We start from the raw sequence: 27985 nt of genomic DNA, 5'->3' as shown, positions 1-27985 counted from the left end.
TAAAACATTTGTATTATGTTTCCTTTTTCTGTATAACATTTTTCTTAAAAATTGTTCAAACATTTTTTATGTTTCGGCTTGCTTTTATATAATTTTTGGTTTTTTCACAACTTATCGTCAGCATTTATGATTTCTAATCACCTCATTATGTTCTGGTCAGCTGCAGTTTATATTCAAATCCCAAATGACACGAAAAAAAGTTAATGATGATAACTAACAATCAATTGACGTAAACAAGTCAGTAGTCTCTTTTGCCATAACTGAGCATACGCTTCGTCGGACTAAATTCCAATCCCGCTCATTGATCTGTAACGTGAAAACTTTTACACTTCCAACCCCGCGACATGTCCGTATATTCAACTGACATTATCACAAGTTTGACAAAGTCTTCAAGCTTGAGTATTCTTCCTGCACCTCTATCTCTCCCTCTCGCGCAACATGACTTTCCATATGCTTGGATATCAATGCTTCCTACTTTTCAAATGTACTTTCAATCCTTATCAGCTGATCCTCTGGATTCTGTCAATACAACAACTGATTTCAATCAACTTGCGTAAGTGAGAAACATTTCAAAAAGCAAAATTGTATAGATTCTAGCAAGCATTTAGTGTTTGTAAGCAGTCCAGTAACTTTCATTCACAGAGTTCAACTTTACAAATAAAAATTTCTCCAGCTTCTTTCCTAGTCTTGTTTTGTTTAGTAGACCATGAAGATACCCTGCAGAACTCTGAAATACAAAAACACGTTTGTATCATTCTCGTAACAAAACCCGCGAAAACATTGTTTTGACACCTACCCGTTCGCTCCTATTTTCATAACACAATATATACCTAGGCAAAAATCAATTTTTTCGGTTTTTTTGCGGCCGGCGTCGACACAAAGCCGGATTACTGTAAACAGAGAAATATGAAAAAAAGAGTTTGTTGAGTGTGGGGATACGGGGAAGAGTAAAATAAAAGATTCGAGATCCACTGTGCGCCTCGACGGAGAGGCGACGAAAAACAAGAGAAAGAGGAGCCTAGTTCTGCAAAGGCATTTGAAGGCGATTCAATTTTTCTCATGTTCTAACCTTTAACTGTTTGGATTTCATTTTTTGAATTTTTGTTCCTTTTTTGTCAATAATTATTATTACTTCATAGGTTCTAATTAGTTTTGCATATTACAAAATAGAAAACCCCCACGGAACTAAAATATACAAATAGTTACATAATCTCAATTGCTGTTGTATTAGTTTTGTGAAAAAAACAGTTTGATAACAATTCCTAGTAACCTTTTGATCTGAAAACAGTAGTTCAAATATTTAAATTCAAATATATAGTTAACTCAAATTTCACCAACTCTGTTGTCTAAAGCAGTTTTTAAAGAAACATCCCACAAATGAGATAGCTTACTAGGCATAGATTACTATGTACATACTGTTTCAAAAAAATTTAAATTAAGATTTATTGATTATTTGCTTTTTTTCAAATTCAAGTCATTTAAAGTGTATTGTCTACTGGTTCGGACTGGTCCGGATTGATCTGAAACTGTTCAACATGGAACTGATCAACTTTTCTTAAAGCTTTTTTGAAACGATCTTTGTTATCAATGATGTGTCATAAAAACACATGTTTTCCAGTTCAATAGTGAACACGTAAAAACCAGAAGAATGTTTGATTTGGAAGACGTAGCAGTATTTTTTTGAAAACATTTTTTTTAATGAAATAATTTAATATATTAAAATTGTGTTTTTTTTATGACCCGATTATATCACTTATCTATTCAGACGTTGTTAAATTTTCCCTAAACTTTTTTTTACTTCAGACAATTGCTGCTGATGCTTACCAACTCTTCCTCAAAGGAGACTATTGCCACCCATGTTGTTACAAACTCGGTGCCTTCTGCATTCCAGTTTGATTGGAGCTCACATTTCAAAGAAGAATATGATTTGGTGGAAAAGTTGAACTCCCCGCAATATACCAACTTAACGTCCATATCCCCTTCCTCATCAACTGATTCCAACAACTTAATTCTACGGCAAATTCAGATACCGAAGATTGAGCCGGCACTTTTGAGTGAGCATCTATTACAGCGATTTTCTCTAATTTAACCCGAAATTATAACCTGTTTTTTTTTCGAAAATGACTCATTTTTCTCGAATACAGAGTTGAGAATAAAAATAGCAAGGTCGTGTATTTTATCATGTCGCTATTTTTCTTAACGAAGCCAATAACAATGCCACTTATTTCAAGTCTTGAGAAACAAATTATTTGACGAAAATGTTTTTTTTTCAAAGATTTACTGCTTTAACTTTACAGATCAGTGTTGTCTCTGCACATTTGCAATTGTCGATAAAGAAATCAGTGTTGTTGACGGAAAATATTATCATAATAATTGTCTTCGGTGTCAAATGTGCGACGTAAGTATTGAATCTGATGGCTTGTGTAGAAAGTTTGAAGTTATTATTTTCAGATTCCCTTCGAATATAGCGACAAATGTTATGTTCGGGATGGGGTGTTTCTTTGTAGAGCTGACCATGCAAAGTGAGTTTTAATTTATGACTTTTCAATCAAGTATTTTTTTTGCAAAATAGAATCAGAGTTGTTCATATAATATAATACCTACTTGTTAATTTAGTCTCCAATTAAATTTGCAACAGTCAAGTTGTGCTGCACGAGATTTCCTTAAATTTTGGCAACTTGAGTGATTGTCGTTAGGTTTGGACAGCATTTTTCATAACCTGTGTTATATTTCTCAGATCTTTATTTAAACAAAGCATCTGAAATAAAACTTTTGTAGTATAGTAACACCTCCAAACCATCTTTCTACTATTTTACATCCGTTTTTCAGACGATATCAGAAATGTTGTCGAAAATGCGAAATCCCATTGAATCGAGAAGACATGGTAATGAAAGCGAAAGAAATGATTTTTCATCATGCGTGTTTCGTATGTTTTGTGAGTTTTTAACAATTTTAAACAAATTGTTCGCTTATGAAACATCTGAATTTTCAGATTTGCGGAATCAAATTAAACCCGGGAGATTATTACACAATGTCTCCGCAAGGTCATTTATATTGTCATGGTAACTGAACATTTTCACGTCTTTTTTCTTTTTTAAATATTTTTTTTTGAAATCAAAAACAAACAACGTCATGTTTTTCAGCTCATTACAATGCAGTTCGTTCAACGGTGTTATGCGAAGAGGCGGCAGTAGCTACGGTACCTGCTGTTGTGGCTCCGCCGCCACCGCCACCGACGACAACAACAGCACCACCACCAGCGGCACCGGAACAACCACCCAGGGAGGCATCGACGGAAGCGGAAGGTTAGCTAGAGGGGAATCCTCAAAACTGGGGCACTTATAATTGGGTGAAAAGCTACCGTACACTTGACTGCTGAGCAAGCTATAGGGGACTCGAGGAGTCTCATTATAATAACATAAGAGGATGCATGTCTATGTTTTGATGCAAACATGAACAATTATATTCCGGAAAGCGGTATATGTATGTGCATGAGAAACATTGTAGCAAAATTTCAGAGTTCGTAGATCAATTTATTTTTGAAATTGAAAATTCACAAAGACTTTAAAACATACTTTTCAAATACTCCTAATTTTCTTTTTTCCGCTGTATTTTTTTCTATATTGTTTGCTGCCTTGTTTAGTGCTTTGACCAACTATACAAAATTAACATCAATGAACCTGAACCGCCTTCAAAATCTCAACCCGAAATGTAATCCCCTATCGTCTGGTGCATTTCGAATGATAAGTAAATAATTAGTCGGTGGCGCATAAAAAGAAGCATGGCCACAGGTGGCATGGAAAAGCAGAAAAAGGGAAAGAGAGGGGGAGAGATGTGATACCTAGATGGAATCAAATTTCAAGAGTGAGATGTTGTAAGAAACCCACTGACCCGCTAATCCTCGGTTCAATAATTGCTAAAGAGCATATGTACAAATAGGGGAATTATTAATATTTATTTAAAAGAATTTTCGTTAAATGTTTTATAGTAAAACTTTTGAGAATGATAAAAAAGTTTTAAAAATGGTTTATACGTAATACTAACTCGGCAAAACGGGTCAACTTCATAGCACACTCATCTTCTTACCAACCGTTATACGAATTAGTTGCTTTAAGAAACTGCTGCAGTTTCTTAGCAGGCATTAAGCTACATTTTGTCCACAACTACATAGAATACTGCAATTTTATAATAATTAGCTGTTTACAAAGTTGTATAAATGTTTTTAAAAGTTGCAAAAGTTTGTTTTTTTTGTTTTTCTGCCAATAAGTGATACGAAATACTATCAAATGATAGGGGAATACATATGTACGTATTTTTTAATTTGAAATTATATATTAGTGTTTATTAAGAAGAATTTCAGTAGACACACAAAAAATAAATCGTTTTCGAAAGTTATTGATGAATTGAACTTTATGAGTACTCTTAACTAGGTAACTTGTACACATATTATCAGTGTTCAGTGTTAGTAACTTCCGTTTACACCACTTCTCAATAAGTTTACTTTTGATAGAATTTGTCTAAATATTGAGTACAATACTTCATCAAATAGCTTCTTTTTTATTTGAACACTTTCTCTATATAGCAGTTAAAACCTTTTGCGAACACCACATAAACTTAACCCGCTTTGTACCGAGTAGAATTATTACATTTTTCAAACGTATACCTTTTCACTTTGTAGCGTCTACCGATGAAGATGGAAATGGTAGCGGAAGCCAACGATCGAAACGCATGCGGACATCATTTAAACATCACCAGCTACGTGCTATGAAAACATACTTTGCCCTTAACCATAACCCAGATGCTAAAGACTTGAAGCAGCTAGCCGCTAAAACAAATTTGACAAAAAGGGTTCTGCAGGTATTTTCACTTAAAAATGCAATATCATCCAGAACTACTTTTGTTTCCAGGTTTGGTTTCAAAATGCTCGTGCAAAATACCGTCGAGAGCTTCACGATGGTGGCCGAAGTTCTAGTCCACTTTGTGTCTCTGCCCCATTGGCATCAATGGATATGAATCCGGTAAGCCAAAGCCTACACGGCATTCTCAAATTTTAATTTTCCAAACAAAATCTGAAGAATTGTTTTAGCCACTCTCTTCTTCATCATCCGGACACTCAACAGATGGATACCAGCTCAACACACCACCTCTGTCCTCTGAGATTTACTCGCCAAATTCAAATTATACACATCTCTAGAATTCTTTATAATTTGTTTAAAAAGGGCTATATTCCCTCCTTCATAATTTTTTCTTTGTACATTTCTGATCTCAGTCACTCTTTAATTGGTATTCTGAATCCGACTTTGCCATTTTGATGAGTTCTTGAACTTCTTTGCAATTTTTTATTATCAATAATCAATATCAGTTTTAATACATAGACTGTCATACTCTTCCAAATAATACATAATAGCTCAACCCGCAAGAAGCAAAATAATATGATAGATAGACATAAATAAATAAAAATATGAAGACAAAAGCAAAATAGAAGCTAAAAATAAGTTAAGAATGAAAATATAGCAATCACGCATGAAAATACTGGTTCAGTACAAAATACGATGCGGGTTTAATACTTTTTGCAGTGAGAAAATATGACAAACAAGGGGGAACAATAAATATGTTCTAAACAAAGCGAATAACATGTGGATTTGTTGTATTGTGAATAGTCGTTCTTTGTGCATTGAATAAATGCCGTTTCGTTGATGTTGCACTACGAGACGATCGTCTCGATTTTTGGAAGAGGTCGTAGTCATCATTCCACCAGTCGCAGTTATTTCCAACGTGATGGAGGACATAGCCGAGTTCATGGAAGAAATCGCGTTCCGAGTATTCCTGATTAAATAATAAATGTATTAAATAATAGTGCATTAAATAATAAATGGTACGAAAACTCAAGAGTGCCGCCGAAAACTTTTTCGGTATTTCAAATTTTCAAGTGCTTTTGCAGACAATTCAATAATACCTTTTCCCCGATTTTTAAATATCGAATAGCAATAGAATTACTTGAATCCTCCAATGAGGTTCACCCATCATAGACTTATAGTAAAATATTTTAGTCCAACCTGGGCTATCATGGGCTACATGGTTGTAGCTAGTTTTTCAATTTCAAACTGTAATACAACTTTAATTGAGAACTAAACTATTTTCTCTATTCAAAATTTATAAGAACATCCATAATTTATTTTACTACCTTGTTAACAGTGACTGCCATTTCCAATCCATTATCCAGCCTGACCAACATAGCAGCACTACCCGGCATCCGCCCGTCATGCTGCCAGCCGTTGAATCCCATGATGTTCAAAGACCAGCCCAATCCTTCAAAAGTTTAATAGTTACACAGAGAATTTATTAAATTTGAAACATTAAAAATCAAACCATAGGTATCGTTTGAGGCAGGAGATGGTGTGGCAAGTTCGGCAATGGCCACGTCGCTCAAAATATCTTCACGGTTTGAGAACCCATCGATTCGGCTCATAAACATAAGCAGCTGAATAGGACTCGCAATCCATCCACCCCATGGACCGATTCTCTCAGGTGGAAGCATCTCGTATGGATTGAAACCCAGTCCATTTCCAGACATGTAATACATAACTTCTCGTCTAAAATAAAACAATAAGTTATGTTGATTTTCAAAAAAAAAAATCGGCGTGAATTGACAGATGTAAATCTGGGTACCACAAATTCTGAGGTATGACTCTGTCGGAAAGTGCATAAAATCTTACGGTGCCCGCTCGCTGATGCTCGGTCTCGCCACTTGAATATCGTAAACGCCAGATGGTGCGAATATATTCTTCTTGACAAACGCCTCGTAGGACATGCCGGTGGTCGTTTCAATAAGATATCCTGCAAGAAAAGAAGTTTATGGGCCACTATCAAAGTTGAAAGAATTTTGAAATTTAAAACCAGCAAACGATTCAAAGGGTTGGAATTTCTCTAGAACGGTATCAAAGAAATGAAAATTATGTTTACAATAAATTATTAAGTGAAATTTGATTTTTGCATACCGCTCATTTTGTTAAAATGTATCATGTTCTTAAAAACTAACCCAACAACTGGTATCCGAAATTAGAATAAATCCACATTGTCCCTGGCTTATACTCAAGGGGCACATTAGTGAGCACATACTCGATGAGCTCTTTAGTGGTCATTTCAGGTTGAACCCAAGCAGCGTCAGATTGCAAGTTATCCCAGCCACCTGCAAAATTGTTAAGTAATGCAAATCCATCCTAAAATTGCTTTCGGAGTATTATTGTCGCTTGAAAATACCATGGCATATATTGTCAATCTTTTGTGAACTGAAGAAATGGTTTCGGAGTATATTTGTTTTACGGTTTCAAGACACGGCCTACCCGTCTGCTTACAAAAACGAACTCTGTTTTTTGACACTAAGCCCTAGTTACTCTCACTACCAGTTTTGCCTGTCCGGAAGCTCGACTGTTTTTTTTGTATTTTATTTCAGATGTTGGCATGTGTATCAATTTCCAAAAATGTTTCAATAAACAATTATCTTCTTTCTATCCCCCTGCCTCACCTGCAGTATGTTCCAATAAATGGCGAACTGTGATTTCCGTTACATATCTTGGATATTGATACTTTTTGCTAAACTCGCTGCCAAATATTGAATCCTTGCCGAACAGCTTGGAATCGAGTGTGAAGTGGCCTTTATCGATAAGCAACATGATAGCCGCTGCGGTAACAGGTTTGGATACAGAGCCCACTCTAAAATAACTTTCTTGCAATATGCTATCTACAGTCACAATAAGTTATTGAATTGAAAATATTTCATAATCAAACCGGAATTGATGATTTGGAGTGACGGGCTCTTGTTGTCGAATGTCAGTGTAGCCGAAACCTGGAAAGATGATACACTTAGCCAACTAGAACGTTTATGATTCATTGAATAGAAAGAACTTTCTCCATGTTTATTCATGACGTTGACTAGACATCATGGAAACATTGATGTATCAAATTTCGAGGGAACGTTTATTTTTCGATTTTTTTATCGAAAAGAAATTAAAAAAATTTGTCAGATGTAGGGTTTTTCCATATTTACATGCTACTAGTTTCGTGTGAATAGTTTTGTTTCAAGTTTTATTTCCAATCTAACATCACTTTTTGCATGCCTATGTTTTTATATTTCTCGAAGCACTAATTGTTTCTAGCACATTACCTAATCCAATTGTTCGACAAAATAAGAACCACCGAAAATCTCTGAAGGAGCCAGTTTAGCACCTCCGTCCAAGAAGCAAAAAACAAGAACAGACGGGAAGAGGTTCTGATACAATGAACAAACATACCTGCCGCAAATTTGAGTTGCTCTTTTTTGGCGATTGCAATGGACAAACCAGGAATATTCAGATCTTTCATGAAGTGCTCAACACGTTTGATGAGAAACTCCATCTGATCATCGGAGAGCAGTTCAGGCGTTCCTTTTAGGAATCGAACTGGGATCGGGCTAAAGTAAAACAATTTTAGAAGTTGATTTTGAAAAAAACAACGTACGCTTCATCCCAAAGTGGTGCCGGGTTTGGATATCGGTTAATATCAACATCACTCCATAATACAACGTATACAATCTAAATTTTGTTTTTTTTTTTTGAAAAAGAATAACTTAACATGAATGAAATTTCATACATTGTATGTCAACTACCAACACTCTCTTGTCCAACACTATTTTAGAAAACCATCAGTTTTCTTTAAAATAATCGAAAAGTATCGAACTATAAAGACTTAATATTTTGTTTTATAATGGTTGATAATTTTTTATAATAATAAAGCACGGTATTTCAAACCCGCCAATCACTTCAAACTTACGTTTTGATAATTATCAAAGTAGTGAGACATTTGTCTTGGAATCATGTTAGGGTTGCGCTGCATATTCCTTAAAACTTGTTGTATAATTTTATGAATAAAAATATAGTTATTTACCTGTACATAGTTTCTAAGTTTTGTCCCACTTGTACACTACTTCTACCGTTTCGATTTTCCCAAATTCCAGTACAAAGCACTTGATTCTTATTGTTGAAAACTCGAAGAGAAGTGGCCACAAAACCCTTTTGTACAAGGATTTTATCTTTTTGCATACATGCTTCCATCGTGAGCCCATAGTGAGCTTCATATTGTGCTTCTGATTTCACAGGTTTCTGCCACACTCCAACATACTTCCCTTTGCCAGCCTCCGAGTAACCACAGAGGTACGTCAAACGATAGCCATTATTTTCGAAATGCTCTTTCTGCTCGTCTGCATGTGGTTGTCCAGGAAACCAAATCTGAAATTATTCCTTTGAAGTAATCAAAATACAATAATGAATAAATAAATAAAAATATAGCTACATGAAATTCGACTCCTGGAACGCGTTCCCAATAAGTGGTAAATGTGATTTCACCGGGCTTTCCTTCTTGCCCGCAAACTTGTGTTAGTGCCAAGTCTCGAGCTTCGTTTTCTCTGACGGCTTTGATGAGCTCATCAAATGTCATTGGTGCTGGCTTGATGAAGACTGGTCCTAAAGTTTTGGAATTCAAATTAGTAAATATAGTCAAATTTAATACCTGTGTACTTGTGCATGATAGCATAATAGTTCACGTCTTGACCGCGTAAATAATATCCCATTGATACCAGTCTTCCTCCATACTGTAAAGAAATCGCCAAAACATTGTCAACCAAACTCTCGTTTCCTGCAGTCAGAACCCAGTCTTTTTCATTTGGTGCAGGTGGGTGTACTGTTTGCAAAGGTGGAAGTCTGTTTGACATCATCCCTGGATTCATTGGTCCTCCTTGCATACCTCCTTGCATGCCAACTGGAACAATACATAATACTTCATCAACTTCGCTTTGTAACTTACAATCTGCTGCAGTGTTTGCTGGATCTGCCGCTGCACCACTTGGTACTGTAGATGAGGCTTCATGTGGTTGACGTGGCGATGTTGCTTGTGGCTTTTTATGCTTTCGAGAAATTGCTTTCTCTACTACTCGTTCGGGGGCTGTATAAGGATATCTAAAATCAAATGATGATTATTTTACATTTGTTTGAATTGTAAGTAAAACTCTGAAATTACTCACGCATTAATTCGTTTACTACTCGCAAAGCCATGGTAGTGTGCGTTTAAGTCTAATTGTTCTGCAGTCCCTGCCTGAAATTTGAAAAAGGAAACTTTGAGTATTCATAAGGAGTTTATTCTTATTTATAATTCTATTAGAAAGTGTGAGAAAGTGTGGCTAAGATATCTAGATTTCAAACTGCAACGAAACAAAAAATATCACATAGTTTTGCTAGGTCGAGTATGGTCAGTGCGGATTTTGTATGAGTACTCACTGAATTAATACTCCAAATGTTTTAGTAAGTTTCTTTCCAAGATTTTGAACAATACATAGGAGTTATATGAGCAATTTTTCTCCACTTTTAAAAAAATATTTACTAAGACTATCGTAACGAGAGTTGTGAAAATCAAACTAACTAGTTCACTATTAACTAACCGAAAAATGATTTTACACGGTAAATTAATTTTAGTAAGATTCAACCAGTTTGAGAAATTCACCTTAATCGATAAAAAAACAAAAATCAACACTCCAATGGTAGGTGATAATGGCAGGAGCGGCAGTCGCATTCTCGTAGAAACCAAATGGTGGAAAACCGAAGCAACACACGTTGAGCCGCCGCGCCGTCTTTATGCCAAAGACCGCACCCGTTGCCGCCGCGGCGTCCGTACGGTAGGCGGACGGACGCTAGAGCTCTCTCGCACTTTCTTCAGCAACACACGTAAATCGCAAACAAACATGACAAAACATAGAGACCCCTACCAAACAGACACACTTCGAGTCGGTGTGGCAACAGAATCACAATGAACACGATGAGGCGGAAGGAGAGGGTGACGGAGGGAACAACCGATTCTTCGTACTTATGAACTTCTTTTGACTTTTTTGTTGTTCATAAAACAGTGTGAATGAACAGAATTGAAGTGTTTCATGTTTTTCATTTAAGTGGTATGAGAAGTGAACAAACTGTCCATAAAAAAGATCTATTAAAGTTTGAGTGGTTTTAATTGTGTTTACAAAAAAGGTAAGAAGCAAGTCAACAAGTCAATATTTGTGTCACGTGATATCTTCTCCCAAAAAGAGTTATATCTAGTTTACTCGGTAAATAAAATTCTCAGAATAAAGATTAAACTTCATATAAATATTTGAAAATGTCCTAGGATCTAGGATTTTTGAGAATACAAACAGCCTAATATTGCAAAGTTAAGTGAGCTTTAGGATTTTAAATTAGTGGGGAAAATTAATTAAATCACTCTCATGGTGTTGATTAACTAAAAACAGTAATAAAACCTTCCAAGGTACTTATACATTTTTTATTCAGTGGAAAAAAATTGTAATTACTCAATTTTGCATTTTATCACTTTGGAGCTCTACCAAGATAACAGTTTTTCAAATGGCAAACTTTAAGTGCTAGTAATTTTTTGAACCATTTGCAAAACATTTCTAAAAGGGTCAAAGTTATTGGGAAATTTGATGAGTTGTGAAAACGTTGGCTGAAAATTTTTTAAATTGTGAAATATTTTAGAGTGTTTTTTTATAGTTTTATACTCCGTGACTCATGTTGAGTATATTTTGACACAATATTCATTAATACTATTTCAACTTAATCCATTAACTTAAGCGAAATTAATTTTGCAGTTTAGTATGTTTGTGGCCTACAAACCTATATAAATATTTCGAGATCTATTCGATCTTTTGTCATCCTTGCACCAATCCGTTCATTTTCCATGTTTTGGTTTTTTCAATATTTTTTTCACTTCCTTTTTCTCGTTGAGAATAAAAATAATTATGGGTGTTCGTTTTTTTTTCTGTTTTCGATGTTTCCTTCTATGGAATAAACGAGAGAAATAGAGAAGAACGAGAGCGCAAGGAAAGGGGGAGGTGTGAGATAGCAACCACTTCGGACGCAGTAGGCGGACAGCACGATGGCCGAGTGGTTAAGGCGTTGGACTTAAGTTCCAATGGTGGATAACACCTCGTGGGTTCGAACCCCACTCGTGCTAAAGTTTTTTGTTGAAATTGATTTGTGGTTTTATAAATTATAGCTTTTTTATGTGAGTAGAAATATTTCGTCACTGTTGCCTACTCCGATTCTTAAGAAATTGCACGGATAAAAAATGCATTTTGAACTAAAAAAGGAAATTAAAGAGCATTTGTTCTAACCTTCATTGACGTCGAAAGAGAATGGAATGTAATTTTTCGGAAGAGGAGCTTAAAAAAAAGCTAAAAAAGTGAATCATAACTAAATTTGTTAATAACGCAAGAATCACATTCAAAAATTAGACATCACACGTAAATTAGAAGATTTCCAGGATATCAAAAATACTGAGCCAAAGTTTATAAGTCTTGTAAAAATAGAATTCCTTTTCATGTTTATTTTTCTCTACTCTAAGTTATGTCAGCTTGCATGAACATAACATATTTCCGTCCAGTGAAATGTGCTTTTAGTGCCACAGACACTCAAAACTTTTTGGTCTTTATGATACATGCGTAAATCGGTGCATTTTGACAGCTCTAACGCAAAAGTGCACGTTTCCTCTCTAATCGGTTCCATGTATCAAACTAACACCTTGCAGATTTCATTTTCTACTCAGAAAAAATGCCTGGATTCCCCAATTGTTTGTTTTGGCGGTGGCTCATTGAGCCTGAACGATACGCGAGCAAACAGGTGAAAAAACAGGGAAATCGCTGAGCGATCATCACACGGTCATCAAAGCATGTGTGGGTATCAGATTTCTTCTTTGTGATTCATACTTTTGAAATGTACTTCACATTTCATGATTTTCCGCAAAAATCTACCGATGTGAGATCAAGTATAGAAAAATAAAAAATAAAAATGCTCACATTTTATGCCGTAAGAAAACAATGGAAAACGCTGACAATCTGGTCAAAATCGGATACAATTTAAATACAAAGGGATTGCAATTCAAATACGTCGTTACAATTTCAATCAAACTGAGTCATCAGAAGTTTATAATTTGTATTATTCCAAAGAAACAAGAGCAATTTTTCACTAAAATTCATAATTGATCTACAGAACTCTTTCAAAACAAATCATGCCGGGTGAAAAGGTAAGCATAAAAAAGAACCCCGTAGTTGTTGAGTCTGTACATTACTGGGTAGATCAATAAATAGTTCAGTGTACTGAATGCTATTAATATTCTTACAAAATATTACACTACATTCCAAAAATTGCTCTTGAGATCAAATCACAGGGAGATTGAAGGTATATCAATGAATATATGAAAAGTATACATGAAAATTTGGGTACATATTGAAATTAATTAAAAATCATAATTGGAGAATGGCAGAGTCTTCAAGATCTTCCAGAACCGTTTCGCGTGTTTTCGATACCACTATTCCTCTGAAATATTCATTTTTGTTATTTTATTTTAAAAACTCGACTTCTATGAACATCCACAGATCTAACACGTAGTCCGAACAAAAAAAATCCGAAAAAAATAGACAAAAACTAACTTTCTTATGTCAGCCATTGCCATAAGTTGCTCTCCATTCTCCGTAGGGAGGTCATCAAACATATCGTCTTCTTCGGCCCATCTGTTAAAACAAAAGTTATTGCATCAAATGTTCGGAGATCAAAACTGATCTTTGACGTTTTTCAATCAAATCACGTGTTAGATAAGTTGGATTGCTTGACCAGCTCGCGTTTTATTTAGCTTGAGGCGGTTTTCAACAAATGCACTAACCTGTTATAATGTTTATTTGGAACACTGATGTAGAAACCCATTTTATTAGATGACCTGGAAAAATGTTAACGTTTTGTTAAGTACGTTGAAAATTTTAGCATTTTGAAACAATTTTGCAATGGTCTTAATACAAAAAAAATACTTCTGTTGAAACTTAAATTATTTGTGATGGGAAATTTAAAGAACTTACGCGCAACACACGATAAAAATAGCAAATGCAATCATGAAGACAACAAAGAATAGTAGAGCAATTTCCAGAGCACTCCAACTGTAGTTTGTTGCATTGACATCAACTGGAATAATCGATTGAATACGCTCACGTACATTAAATGCCGGCATTTTACAACTCCAAAAAGGGAAGGCCACCTTTTTCACTCTCCAAAAACAAACGCTGATTCCCAAAACACTTGTGTTAAACCCCTCCTTTCTTTGCGCATTCTTACATTTTGCTCATCCATTCGATGGCTCTTTTTGAGTGTTTCTTTTATAATGGCTGTTAGACTTACATTGACAAAACGGGCCGTGGAACGTTGGAGGACACATACAGCGGTACGAACCAGTCGCATTGGAACATGTGCCGTTGTTGAGGCAATGCGTTGACACGCACGAACTGAGGAAATCTGAAAAATTAAATTGTTTGAAAAACGACTAACACGTTTGAAATAGATAACTATATGAGAGGTTTTATTTTAACATTTTGACACCTTGCTTTTTTGAAAATATACAATCGCACTGCATATTAATACTGCCAAGAAGGCTGAACCGTGTAAGCTTCTTTGCGTCCAATCACTACGAATAATTTCGTAAAGTTTATTATTGTATTTTCCTTATTAGTATTGGTGTTTGTATTCAAAGTGCACTTCAAATAATTGATTAAAACATTTAAACAGGAAAAAATAAAAATGATCTTATTTTATGAATTAAGAATCACATATCACATCAATAGTGGAAATTTTAGTTACCGTATTTTTTTCATAAGACATACACTGTTTTACTATTCGAATATAGAAAAATATTTTGCACGTGTTTTGCCGGGCGACAGGTTTTTAATAGAACCAGTGAGAACCAAGATTAACTGTGATAGGCGCCACAAGTTTAATAGGTATATTAACCTATTCATCTTTAACAATCTGATTTTCAGATTTAAACCCCTTTTCCATTAAAATTTACTAATTCGTCATTCATCTTTTGACCTCCTACGCTCGATTTCTGCTTTTTAGTTTTCCACTTTTGACGTGAAGAAAAAAAAAGCGAAGAGACAAGAAATCTTACCGAATGAGTTAATGAAATACATACGAGATAAGGCGTACATCGTTGATCATTGCCTGGACAAGCGATGTTTGCACTTTTATTCCCTCACACTCTTACTCTTAAGGATTGAACATTAAATTTTGCGAAAAATAAGAAGTGCAATAGAGGAAGAAAATAGATACGGAAAACATTAATAAAATGAAGTCACAGACTTTTCATTTAGTCGAATGGAACTAATTGTATTCGCTTTTGTTGTTACTTGGTTGAGAGATAGAAAAAAAAACAAAAAAAATTACGGGGGTGGTCTCATTTTCGAGTCCAAATGCAAATTTTTTGAAAAATGTGAATAAATTATTAAGATCTCCCAATGAAATCAGATGTGGAAAAATTGAAAGAAGAGAAGAAGTGGTAGAAAAAGCGGTGGAAAAATTTAAAAGAACCTCATCAACTGGAAAAATTTGTTTATTGAAACAGAGACCTCACGATTTTTTTGTTCTTCTGTGGAATATTAAAGTGGAAAGATTTTTGACCTTATAGAAGACTAGAAGACGATTTCTTGAAAAAAAAACCGTAAATAACTATGTAGGTTTTAACAATTTAGACATAAAAATAACTTGAATTCTTCATCTGATTTATAAAATAAATGTTAGTACAAATCCTATGTTATAATCATGTAAGAAAATTAAATCACTCCTATAATCAGTTTTGCCTAATTTACCTTGAATAGGCAGGAGTTTAGATAACATAGAAAATAAAAAATCGAGGATATCGAATTAATGTGTTTTTTCTAAATCGATAAATATTTTTAGTCTCGCAAATTGATGCTTAACTTTGTTAGTTTGGAGGTTCGTTACTTTCTATCGGTTGAAACGGAATCTTGAAAAGTAATTTTTGAAACATTTCCAGAATGAAATTTGAAATGAATCTCTGTCGAGTGTATTTCCATTTCAGATATATACACGACAACGCCGAAGTTTGAGAAAAAATGTTCTGCTCTAATTTTTCTGCTATTTGCGAATTCTAGTTTTATTCTTGTTTTCGAAAAACCTCCGTTTCTCTAAACTAGACAAATGTGCAAATTCCCTATTCGCATCTTGCCAATTACTCATTTTTCCCAACAAAAAAATCATATGGAGCAGCAAAGGAAAAAGTAGAAGCTCAAATCTGGGGAAAACAAGACATTTTGCGGGGAGCAAAAGGCGCGAAAAATGCCTTCAACCTCCCAAGGGATAGTTTTTAGAAAGTGCTCAGAAAGGAGCCACACATTCATACACACATGAAATATTTCGAGGATGAAGGGTGATGGGGTTCATCTCGAATTTTGATTCTTTATTTTATCTGCGTTTTCTTTTTCTTTTTCACACATCAACTAGTTCTCAAATTTGTGGAAAACTTTTGGGAATTAAAAGGGAACAAAAGCAAAAAAGAAATAAAAACAAGACCTCAGAGCAGAAATAAGTGATGGGGAAGAAGGGAGCAATGGAAGAGTCAAATCCAATGTGCCCCTCCATCCTCATCCGATCAGTTTTGGGGCACCGGAAATGAGATAATGGAAAAAAGATGTGTGAATGCGTAACGAATGGGAAAAGAGCACGGAGCAAAAATTAAAAATTACTGTGAACCACTAATTTTTAAATAAAAAATAAAAACGTAGCTATATGCCTGGGATGATATCACTACAGCATCAAAAACCAAGGACGGGAAAGTTGGAATACAGCTTCCTCGTTCTAACTTTAAAATTCAGCAGTAGAATATACATAATTCAGTTGTGATCTTACATTCTTTATATTCGCTTTTGAAACACTGTTGTTATGCTATTAGCAAAAAGAAAAAACATGATAAATAGTTTGAAGTAGAAAAAAAGCCAGATTGCTTCCACATGGGCTTTATTTTATTTGAAAGTGAACTACGCGTTCTTTACAGTGAACAAAATTATCCCTCAAAAAGCGTGACTTTTTTCCCATAAAAAACACGAAAAGGCATTTTTCAAAAGTAAGAATTTTAGCATTATTGCATTAATGAAGAGCAAATTGTTTTTGAATATTCAGCTATTCTAATTCATTTTAGGCACATTTATAAGAATGTTTGCTATTAAGTTTTTCAGCTCCAAAAATTATTTTGAGCTTACAAAATTAGCCTCAGGTGATTTGAAGCCGGACACTTCCAGTACAAAAAAATATGACGCTAAAATGATGAGACAATAACAAAACATATTGTATTTTGTAATCCTAAGAATTAATTTTCTTGGAATCTCATTAGTGATAGAATATCTCAAATCTATATGTGTACAGCGACAAAATACTATATTTTTCTACTGTTCCTATATGTAGTTTGAAATGTATTGTGCTTCGTTTTCACAGCTTTTCTGTTCGACTTTTAAGATGTTAAAATATATCCAAGTATATAAAGTCAACAGAAAATCTTTTAAGGTCAATGCAGCAATCACATTCCCAGAATAAACGGAATATGAGAATTAAAATGAGTAAGGAGGTGGACTTGTCTTAGACAGTCACCAGAGATAATTATGGATCAATGCTGTGCTCTTGAATTATGTGAATACGTGCGTGAAGGGATGATGAATATGGTTTATAATTACTTGCTTCCGCAAAGAGAAAAATAATCGAGAAACTCAAAAAGATTTGTGAAATTTGAATAGTTGAACTAAAAGTACAATATTCTTAGGATCTTAAAATATTGAAGTTTACAGTTTTGAAAAAATGATTTCTTCATCTGCTTAGTACAACTTCGAATTTTAATATTTCAAAAAAACTCTATTTATAAGACAACAGTAATTTGGTATATTTTAAATATATTATCAATTACTTGTTTTGTTGAGACTAGGATTTTTTCGAAAAATGAACGTGAGATTCACTTAGAGTTTAAAAAAATTTCAAACAAAAATGAAATGCTTTAAAATCGAAAACAACTTAATAAACCACAACGAGTTGAAGCAAAGGGAATTTAAATTTAAAACTAGTTCACGTCGGCGATAAGGAACTAAACATTTAGCCACTTTCGTCAATTCAGAAGCCAATGAGCCATAAACTTTGCCAGACAAGACTAAATATTCGTATAACTGAAACCTTTCTGTTTTTGAAGATTCCCAGATTAATCATAGATTATCTTAGTGTTAGTGATCTACAACTTCACGTGCAGAGAAATTTGCAATAGACGTAATAACACTAAAACGCATTAATCAAGTACGTGAATAATTCATTAGAAAAGCAAGGAAGAACGTCTGAAAGTCTAAAGGAAGAACTATTAGAAGTATACCTGTTATGAACGCGGCATACTTTAAAGGTACAGGAAAGTTAAGAATCACACATTTTTTTACAAAAATGATAAGAGTTAGATTGTTATAAGACATTAAACACAATTTATTCAGACTCTATAATCAGTATTCGGCTTCCTTGTCACAACAGACTTAATTTATAGTCAACTACTCAAAATCACGAATTCATACTACAACATCTGAGTATCACACATTAAAAAGTTAATGAAGCACTAAAACTATTTTACATAAATATTTGCATAACGAGGAATAGACATAACTAGTAATTATTTAACCAAAAATTGTTCTTTAATATTGTTCCAATGATTTGTAAACTTTTGGTCAGTGTTGTACCAAGTTTTCGGTTTACTTCCAATTTGCAATGATTGAATGCAAATTGAATTGTTTCTTTTTTTCTGCGGAGAAATAAAAAAACGCGGGACCTTTTAAAGTATGTCCATATTGCTGGAGCCATTTCAGACGCCCACGTGCACTCACAAGAATCATTCTGAAAGAAAAATAACTCACATTTAGCTAGCAAATACATCATGATGAGGGTGTTAAAGTATTGAAATAGAAAATAGAAGGATATAAGACAGAATTGTTCTTAATGGGTCTTGTTTTAACACGTTTCGTATTGTGTTTTCCAATCGTGTTTTCAGATCTCCTGGCTTTTGCCGCGACAAGTCAACTCAGCGACTTGCAAATGAAGACAAGAAAATGACAACAAATGAACCCATTATGGGCTGAGACGCGGGACCCGACACAGAAAAATGGAAACCCGAAATTCCAATTTCTTTCAGTGGAGAAGACTGGACAGAAGACAAGAAATAAGATTACGGCAAAGTATCAGAAAGACACCAGTGCTAGTTTCGACACAGTGACTCCATGGGAATTCATAAATTCTTTGCCTGTTTCCGTTGACTTCTAGACGGAAAGTGAATTTGGTTGAAATCTTTGAAATCTCATGGGAGAGCTCGTAACAAAAAAAAAGGAAATTTGACTTTCAAATACGGAGAGGAAAGGAAAACGATTAATTTTCAAAGTGTAAAACAAGAAAATCAAAAGCTCATACTGGCAAATCTTGTATAGTTCGAGCCGTCAAAAACTATTCTTTCAAAATTCTTTTAATCCAGCTGAACCAGGTGTAACACGAAAATAAAATTCATAGACTAATAATAACGAAACGATATATTTGTGGATTTCATGCTCACACGCAAGTCCGCGGATGTAGTCTAGTTGGAAACTTGCTTTAAATTAATGTAACACTCATCTCCTACTTTTAATTTGTAAATTTGTAAAACAAATTTCAAAAACGGAGACATGTCGAATTCTCTCAATATTCTGGAAAATGAGCTATTGTATATCATGTTGTGTGTTCTTTACTCAATAATTATAACTTAAAAATAAGACGCGTAAACATATGAAAATTGAAAAAAAAAATTGGAATTTCGGTGGAAAAACTGAGCTCAAATAACAACAAAGTTTGAATTAGAGCCATGCTCCTTTGGTGTAAACAATTTTTTTCAGAATTTATCTTTGTGTATTCATCTAATAATTAAATTATCAAATGGATTGAAAACAGGATTTTAGAAAACGCTCGAAAGATTACATATTTACAAAAACATTCAGATTAGTTTTTCTGCAGAATTAACGAAATTTGTTCGTTCTTCTTACCTAATAATGTTAGAAAGGCTGAGAAACTTAAGACCAGTAGTTTTACGTAAACTAGAATTACAAAAAAGTATTGTTTGTTTATTTTCTAACTGAAATTTATAAGACTCCAAGTTGAAAACAACTCTATTTAGCAAAATGTTCAATATTTATGACTGATACTCTTTTAGTTTTTTTCATTTTTCTAATTATTCTTATTGCCATGCTCAACAAACGATATAAGTAAATCTTTTAGGATTGGCTTTGGATTATCAACCGAAGGAAACACATTGATACCGCTTATCTGTTTTTTATTGGAAACTAAATTGAATTATCGCCAAAAAAATGGATCAGGAAAGACATTACAAATAACATTTCATAATTCAGATTTCAAAATAATAATATAGAAATCCTTTTTGAGAAGTGAAAGTAATTTTTTTTTTCAATTAACATACCAGAAAACACAAACTCAAGTCTCCTGATAAGTAATCCGCTTGATTTTTTCAAAGCGGAACTATTATATTTTGCGCTGACTAACAATGGAGCAGTCTCAAGAGTGTTCTCATCAAAAAGTTTCCAGAAAGTTGATTTTTCCAACATACTTGTCAGCGGTGAAACATGAGGTCAAAGTTTCAACTAGTGATGTACAATTTGTATACATACACACACAGATATATCTGGATTTCAAGGTTTGCTATGGAATTTATTTTAATATTATAATAATATAAAACATTAACTCACTAATAATTAAAAAAGAACATACCGTTTTATTTTTTCAAGCTACGTTAATTTACTGTTGTGACATTTGTCTACATTATGAGTGTTTCGAAAAAAAACTTTTTTTTTCAATTAAAGTTTCAATGAAATTGTGGTTACGACAACAACCACAATAACATTAAAAAAGCAAAAAAAACCAAACAAAAACATTAACAGAACTTACATCGTCTAGGCGGAAGGTTGAAGAAAAGATGGTAAGGGGTATAAGCAAAAGCCATTGTTTGGAATAAAAGGTTCTTCGATTAACCAGCAAGTTATTCTAGGTCGTATTCTCTTTTTTCTTCTTCCAGATTTCACTAATGGATCTGATGTTTTGTTTTTGCTTGAGTGAAGCAAAAGGATTGAGCACCTTTTTGTGTTCACAAATGTCTCGGATCTCGATTGAGGCTCTTTCTATTATTTCCCTCGCATTCTCTCCTATATCAGCAGCTCAATTGCTGTTTTGAAGAATTCAAACAGAAACTGAAGAAGAATAGTTGTCAAAAAGAGTTGTCACTCTTTTCTTTGATTCAAAATAAAAGTTTCGAGAATTCTGCCTAATTAGTGTACGAAATACGGTAGGGTGAATGTAGACTGGAGGAAGTTAGGAATGGATATAAAACGGAGGCAATGCGGAAATAATTGTGCTGTGTGTTTGTAAAAACAAGATGACGACCTATAACAAAGAAGAAAACGAAACAATTCCAAGAAGCAAAACACAATACTCCAAAACTCGAGGAGGAAATCTCCGGGTTGCTTAAAACTAATTCATTCGAGGGGTCATATATATATACACGTAATGAAAGTAGGATGAAGAGATTTTAAAGTAATACGATGTCTACGTAACTAAATGAAAATTTAGAACTGCGTCAGGGATTGGTGAAGAAAATCCCTTCATTGGCGAGGTAAAGGAACGTTCTTGAATTTATATACTAAAAACATCATATTTTGTGTTAGAGAATGTAAAACTGAACAATTTTTTCATTTTCATGGGCAAATTTGAAATTCATCATATGCAGTTAATTGTGTTAGTTTCTAGAGAATTGAAAATGCTGGGTATACAATTTCATTATGTTCCAAAGAATACATAACTAAAATGAGGAATAAGAACAAATAAAAAATTTGAAGTGAAATTGAAAGTAATTGACGCTATTTCTGCAAAAAGTATAGAGAAGCGTGCGATTTTGTTTTTATGTTTCTTTTAGCTTGAACTCTAAAAAATATAATTTTCCAAAATTTGGGGATATTCTAAAAGCCTCCATATTTTTGAAAAAGCAAATGAATTCTTTGTATAATTTTGAAAAAAGTGGGAAAATAGTGAATATTATCATAATAACGTTAAAATAAAGTTATATTAGGATTTGAGGAAGAGAAAATGAAACATCAAGCACTTACCATTCTAAGCCGTTCATGAAAAAACAAATTTTTAAAACATTTTTAAACACATTTCAGCAAATATTTGACCTTTTTGAACATTTAAAACCGAATACACATTCAAAAATCACCCGACTTAGCACGTAAAAACATATTTCAAGAGTCTTCAATTCAGATAAACACAAGTCGTCCTACTTGTCTTGCCATGCTATCCACTTTAAGAAGTCGCCCTATGTGCTCGTTTTCTTGACACATACGAGGGCGTTATTTGAAAAATTTAAAAATCAACATGTTCAAGCGTGCGAAGTGTCAAAATAAAAAAGAAAAAAAAAACGAAAAAAAAAACAGAAAAGGCTGATAAGAGGACGCGTCAAGTTAGATGCTTTTCCGAACTTTGCAAGACATCAGAGGAATGGATAAAAGAGGATGTTGTAAGAGAGACAAGGGGTTCATCAAGTATTCGGCGCCTCAATCCCTCTCTCCCTTTCTTATTGTCAGTCATTTTGTACTGCGTACCACACAATGGGTACGGGGAGTTTTATTGTGTGCATTTTGGTTCCTGCTCTGTGTTTTCATGTACCTTGCTGATTGACAAATGAGCAGTTGGCAAAGAAAGTTCCTATATCGCAAATGGGGGTTGGAGATGTTCGGCATTGAACAGACCGGCATATTTCGAATAGCTGAAACAACTGTGTACTTTAATGGAATACTGTATATGACATGTGATATGTGGTTTTGACATTTTTTGTTTCGGATCACATTATTAGAAATTTTATGCTAGGTTCTAAATGGACGTAATATTTCTAGAAAACCTTATTTTAACCGCAAGTTTACAATTTTAAAAACTGAAATCTCTCTATACAGTATCATTGAGAAATTGTTCACTTGTTAACAACAGTCTTGAATTCTTTTCAGAAAACATTTGAGAACTTCTTGAAAATTATTTTGAAAGTGATGTGAAATTATCAGAAATTTGAGAAAAGTGACAAATTTATCGAACTCGACAAGTTTTTAGAATGTAGATTTGCTTGATTTACGTTCCCTGAATAATTCTAAAGTATTGATACATTTCTCAAATCTCTGAAAAACCAAACTAATATACCAAGCGATTAACAAAATGTAATAATTTGCCGTTTTTTGTTCACGTTTTATTTGTGTACCTAATTGACTGTATTGCTTCAAAAAAAATCGTCGTTACAAAGAAGCTAGTCACAATTTCGAATCAGTTACAATTTTTGTATCATCCCTGACAACCACGCTGAATTTTATTTTATTGGACTCACCCTATATTCACATTGAAAACCTATAAACGCTGGTGGACACTCGCAGAAATAGTTTGACGACCCGTTCAACAGACACTTCCCTTCATTCCAGCACGGATGACTATCGCAAGGTGACCCTTCTGAAATAATATTCAGTGATATGTTCTGACAAGAAGATTTTGTAAAAGTTCGATTATTTTGATTGTCAGTTATTTTTGTCTAAAAAGGGCTAGGTCGTATCACATTTTTCAATAAGTTTGGAAAAATACATACCAACATACTGTTTCATAATTCAAAAATGTTTATTTTTCAATTACCAGTAGTTTTAAATACCAAAAACTATAAGTTAGAAAGTAAGCAAAACCATTCCTCCTTTATAAATAACTTACCGTATATCATCCTTGAAGCCACTCCATTTAACAATTCGCTCACAGTAATCGCCATTGTCGCATTCTATAACGTTGCCTGCCTATGAAGAAAACCTAGAAATAAGGAACTAAAATAACGTAATTCGATAAAAAGTGAATGAACAGGATTAAGAGTACAATCGCAACAAAGATGAGATTGCAGCCGGGAGTGTCGGGAAGAATAAAAAGAAAGAGAATGGACAACGGCACTTTATTATAATATGACAATTTATTATCTCAAGTACCTACGTGCTAGCATACTATCGGAATTTTTATAATAATTGGTTGAAAAATGTGGCATTAGAAGAACGTAAATACAAAGATCTACTTTAGTAAATCGTAATTTTTTTTTTCATTTTTCACAGCTAAAAAAAGATGATGGAATGAAGAACACCATTGTTGGCGTGTTAAAGGATAATTTATTCATTATTATATATCTTCTGAATGCTTGATTTCAAAGCCTCGCTTGACATGATTTCTTTGACAAATACAAATATCAAAAGCTATAAAAAAAACGTTACATTGGTATTTCAGTGTAAGAATGGAGTAGATCTTGAAAAAACAAGACAAAAAAGAAAACATGGAACAACAACAACATCATTGAGAACAATTGTGGTACTAAGAATATGAGACGACGTTGGAATCGGGTAGAATGAAAATACAAAACCAGACGAGTAGTATTAGAATTTTAGATTATCAATGTATTTTTCATTGAGCTAGCCAGAAATCAAGTCGGTTTATTTCGACACTGGCTCTGACAAATCTGCCAATTTGCACTGATAAATCTGCCAATTTGCACTGACAAAATTGTCACTTTGCACTGACAAAAGTGTCACTTTGCACCGACAAAAGTGACACTTTGCACTAACAAAAGTGCCACTTAGCACTGACAAAAGTGTCACTTTGCACTGACAAAAGTGACACTTTGCACTGACAAACGTGAAACTTTGCACTGACATAATTGTCACTTTGCACTGACAAAAGTGACACTTTGCACTGACCAAGTTTATGAAAGGATTTTCCAGCTAGAGCACCAGAACCAAATAATTTCTTGTCAATGCATGACCTTACTGAACACTGATTATTAGTTTTTGGTAGTTCTAACGATGGTGGCGTAAATCTACACATAATTTTCATTAAAACATCACAGTATTGCCAAGAGCAACAAAAATTACTAAATTTCACACCAATAAACTGAGATGATAAACGATAATTTGAAAATGTTTAGATCAGATTCCGGAAAAAAAAATTCCGGAGTCTACATTTTAGATTCCACAGTCAGTCTCGTGCATATTGTAGAAAGGATCAGCTAGCACATAGTACGAACACAACAATTTGACGTCTTCCTCATAGACAAAATTGACAAATTCATTTACACATGGAATGGAATACAAACAAAATTAATTTGCTTCTCTTATGAGATTAGTAGTTGGTGGTAGCAGTTGGAGTGGGGGGGGGGGCGTACGGGGCGAACAAAAGACAAAGGAGCCGTAGGCATGTGTAAACGAGAAAATTTTTGGCGGCTGCTCCGGAGAAGAAGCTGCTGGCGGGCGTTGAACAGAAATTGTTGGCGGCAAGCACATGGATATGGGGAAGGCGTGTGAAATGGTGAAATATGGCTTGGACGTTAACGGAAATCGGTTCGAAATTAATCTCCTTCTATATTAAATCCTGCTCTTGACTTTTCAAAAGATCTTCTTTCATCAAAAACTTTGAAAAATTGTATTGTTAAACCTTATTGCGCCAAAAAGAATTTTTTTATAGCGGAAGAAATCTTCAGAAATATAACTTCATGTTTAAAATAAGTACATTATTCTTTGAAACATGAATCCAGATTCAAGCATTCAATCGTTTTAAAAACGTATATTTTCGTACAACTTTACATCGGTTCCTTAGAAACACGTCGTTAAAGTAGAAGAGTTTATGATTTTCATGTGTAACATGTTGTATGTTTAGATTCAAAAAACCACTCATTTTTAAACTCTATTTTAATTTAGGAAAAAAAGGAAAACTGGTGAAATAATCAATTTTGAAAAATTCTTCAATACTTCTGCTTAGATCATTCATTGGAGAAACAACGTTGCGTACATTGATAACACAATTTCCATTGAGTAACAAAAGTAGTACAATGAAAGCTGCGAGGTGAAACTAAATGAATGAGTAGAAGAAACACATAGGCAATAAAGAAATTGAGGCTTTCCGAAAATCACATATAAGAAACATAGAAGACGCAGAAGAATTGGATTAGAAAATTAGATTTAATTAAGAATTCAGGTTTAGGTTCTTTTAACAAAATTTATGATATCACGATTTTCAGATTAATGCCACTAAACTGTTTTCAATTAGTAAGTACAACGAAAAATTCGGAAAACAATGAAACTGGAAAAAAGGACAACAGAGATTCAAATCTAGATTCAGATTTGTCATGTGTAAAAAATTGTGGACGCATAAAAAGAAGCCATTCTTAGTGCCACTTCACAAACAGATTTGAGAGGTGTCGTTCAAATGTGTTCGTCAACGTGTCGAGTGAGGAATAGAGGACAAACTACCGTTTCCTCGCAGAGTAAACGAAAATAAAGAACTGAATTGTGTTTATTTTGTTTTAAAGTAGAAACATAAGAACTAGAGAAATATAATGTATTATTAATAAGGTTTTGAAAATTATATGTTCTCCCTTAAAACTATTATCTGAAAACAAGTGCAAAACTTTGATAAAAAAATCTCCCCCTCAAAATACCTTTTCTGCAATTTAATTGCTTTTGAAGATTGAAAAAGATTTTTTGAAGCTAACGCAACAAGTTGTACTTTTGCACATAAATTAGTCAACTAATTATTGAACAATAAGGTCCTTGGAAATCAATGAAATTGGTGAGAACGCTTCAACAAACTCCTTGTCAAAAAAAACTTGCAAATACAAAGCAAGCAAATTTTTGGAGATCATTTACGTTGCAATATTTCGCTCACCATGACATAATAATCGTTCATTTCCTATGGGACCATTTTACGTAGTGAGTGGCAGGTTGGCCACTGGTTTTTCCGGGGTAGTTCAAAACAAAAGATTACAACTATGTTGTATCTTTGGCCTAAGAGAGAAAATTCAAGATTGGAAGAATCATTGTATGAGAATTGCTGAACAACGAGATTTGCGGATTTTAGAAAACAACAACTGATAATTGCTCGACATGGTGATACATTTCGTTGATAAATTTTGGGAATAATTTCACATTCTCAGTACCCCAATAAATTATTTGAAAAACCGTATTTCTCCTATTAATGTCGCATGCAAAATTATTTGTTTATTGGTCCTTTGGGGTGCAAAACCAATAACTATTTTTCGAATGCCCCATAATTTTAAAAAATACCAATTTACGTCAAAAACTCAACATGATAAAATTTGAACTATGAAAAATACAAACATTTTAAATATGTCATCAGCTATGTTAACGCCTTTACGTTCAGCTTACCAAAAGATGAAAAATTTTTTGAAGTTCCTACAAAGTATTGCTGGTAAGAAAAAAAATTCAATACAAGACTATTTGAGACTGCAATACTAATAGATGCTTCAAGACTAGTTTTCGATTGAATTTTAAGGGCGCAAGACTATTAGAGGGCATAAGGTATTCATAAGCCGTGTTCTTTCTTGTCTTAATTCTTATTCAGAATAATTTTCAAATTCTACGAGTTTTTTTTAGAAAAGTACTGTTTCGATGATGAGAATGACAGTTGAAAATTGAATTTTGAACAGTAATTTTATTTGAAAATTGTTTAGGGTGGCAATTAAAAAAATCAGGCTGCCGACACTTCTATTGTATTACAATTTGTGGCCTAATAAGAAATACCAAATTTTTAAAATCCTCAAACACCCTATACTTTTTTTTTTCAAAAGTTTTAATAAAATTTTGAATGACATTTTTTCCTGTGAATTTTACTTTTTTTCCCACGAGAATAACTAAGCTCAAATTGGTTTCAAATTTATTGTCAAAACTCTATTGAAAATTCTCACGAAACCAATCATTATTTATTCAAAAATATTTTCAGAAAAGAAACAAGTATTACCTTGACAAAAATAAGTTCGATGACTTTCCTTTTGTGTATGCTCGGTTCTTTTGTTATTTTCAGTATATAGGTTTCTTTTCCCAGCGTTTTCTTTTTCCAACAACTCTTTCTTTCTTGAGCAGTCAACGGAAATTAGAGGTCCAGTAATTATTTTAGGAACATGATGAACAACAAGTTATTTTTCTTGCAACGAAAGATAGGAAGTTATGGACTAAATGAGA

At 33.7% G+C, this 27985-nt stretch overlaps 3 protein-coding genes and 6 non-coding genes across 12 annotated transcripts; 5 read left to right on the top strand and 4 right to left on the bottom strand.

Moving 5' to 3' along the window:
• Positions 1 to 482: 482 nt before the first annotated feature.
• Positions 483 to 5405, top strand: ttx-3 (LIM/homeobox protein ttx-3; the record flags this gene model as incomplete). Of its 2 annotated transcripts, NM_001270239.2 has the most annotated exons (10): positions 483 to 553; positions 1804 to 2054; positions 2298 to 2398; positions 2452 to 2522; positions 2830 to 2935; positions 2993 to 3062; positions 3144 to 3305; positions 4679 to 4857; positions 4908 to 5018; positions 5087 to 5405. In NM_001270239.2, the coding sequence occupies 10 exons, from the start codon at positions 483 to 485 to the stop codon at positions 5192 to 5194; spliced, it is 1230 nt and encodes a 409-aa protein (NP_001257168.1). The 2 variants fall into 2 exon arrangements, with proteins under 2 accessions (NP_001257168.1, NP_001257169.1); NM_001270240.3 differs by lacking the exon at positions 483 to 553 and having other exon boundaries at positions 1817 to 2054; positions 5087 to 5194.
• Positions 5326 to 10752, bottom strand: lact-7 (Beta-lactamase-related domain-containing protein). The gene is made up of 16 exons (NM_077568.4): positions 10531 to 10752; positions 10055 to 10125; positions 9838 to 9989; positions 9544 to 9792; positions 9328 to 9497; positions 8923 to 9263; positions 8809 to 8875; positions 8497 to 8570; positions 8292 to 8449; positions 7789 to 7846; positions 7526 to 7713; positions 7040 to 7189; positions 6717 to 6837; positions 6370 to 6593; positions 6185 to 6309; positions 5326 to 5826 (listed from the first exon to the last, which is right to left on the bottom strand). The coding sequence occupies exons 1-16, from the start codon at positions 10597 to 10599 to the stop codon at positions 5617 to 5619; spliced, it is 2427 nt and encodes an 808-aa protein (NP_509969.2). The 5' UTR covers positions 10600 to 10752; the 3' UTR covers positions 5326 to 5616.
• Positions 10667 to 10802, bottom strand: C40H5.14. Its single transcript, NR_072178.1, has one exon. It is a non-coding gene; the product is annotated as an Unclassified non-coding RNA C40H5.14 (non-coding RNA).
• Positions 10803 to 11940: 1138 nt separating this feature from the next.
• Positions 11941 to 12042, bottom strand: C40H5.13. The gene has a single exon (NR_072177.1). It is a non-coding gene; the product is annotated as an Unclassified non-coding RNA C40H5.13 (non-coding RNA).
• Positions 11947 to 12030, top strand: C40H5.t1. The gene has a single exon. It is a non-coding gene; the product is annotated as a tRNA-Leu (tRNA).
• Positions 12043 to 12860: 818 nt separating the features above from the next.
• Positions 12861 to 23785, bottom strand: C40H5.2 (EGF-like domain-containing protein; the record flags this gene model as incomplete). 3 transcript variants are annotated; one of them, NM_001373511.3, is made up of 8 exons in its annotated part: positions 13319 to 13391; positions 13505 to 13585; positions 13735 to 13788; positions 13925 to 14027; positions 14241 to 14354; positions 22620 to 22719; positions 23323 to 23441; positions 23691 to 23785. In NM_001373511.3, the coding sequence occupies 8 exons, from the start codon at positions 23743 to 23745 to the stop codon at positions 13319 to 13321; spliced, it is 699 nt and encodes a 232-aa protein (NP_001360690.1). The 3 variants fall into 3 exon arrangements, with proteins under 3 accessions (NP_001257166.1, NP_001360690.1, NP_001257167.1); NM_001270237.2 differs by lacking the exons at positions 22620 to 22719; positions 23323 to 23441; positions 23691 to 23785 and adding an exon at positions 15007 to 15046 and having other exon boundaries at positions 12861 to 13391; NM_001270238.3 differs by lacking the exons at positions 22620 to 22719; positions 23323 to 23441; positions 23691 to 23785 and having other exon boundaries at positions 14241 to 14277.
• Positions 16206 to 16559, top strand: C40H5.15. Its single transcript, NR_072176.1, has one exon. It is a non-coding gene; the product is annotated as an Unclassified non-coding RNA C40H5.15 (non-coding RNA).
• 21ur-14455 lies at positions 23217 to 23237 on the top strand. Its single transcript, NR_072175.1, has one exon.
• Positions 23786 to 25302: 1517 nt separating the features above from the next.
• On the top strand, positions 25303 to 25363 carry C40H5.12. Its single transcript, NR_072174.1, has one exon. It is a non-coding gene; the product is annotated as an Unclassified non-coding RNA C40H5.12 (non-coding RNA).
• The last annotated feature ends 2622 nt before the right edge of the window (positions 25364 to 27985 follow it).

The sequence above is a fragment of the Caenorhabditis elegans genome, chromosome X (genome assembly GCF_000002985.6).
Source record: "Caenorhabditis elegans chromosome X".
Lineage (NCBI taxonomy): Eukaryota > Metazoa > Nematoda > Chromadorea > Rhabditida > Rhabditidae > Caenorhabditis > Caenorhabditis elegans.
This window is presented reverse-complemented; position numbering and strand designations above follow the sequence as displayed.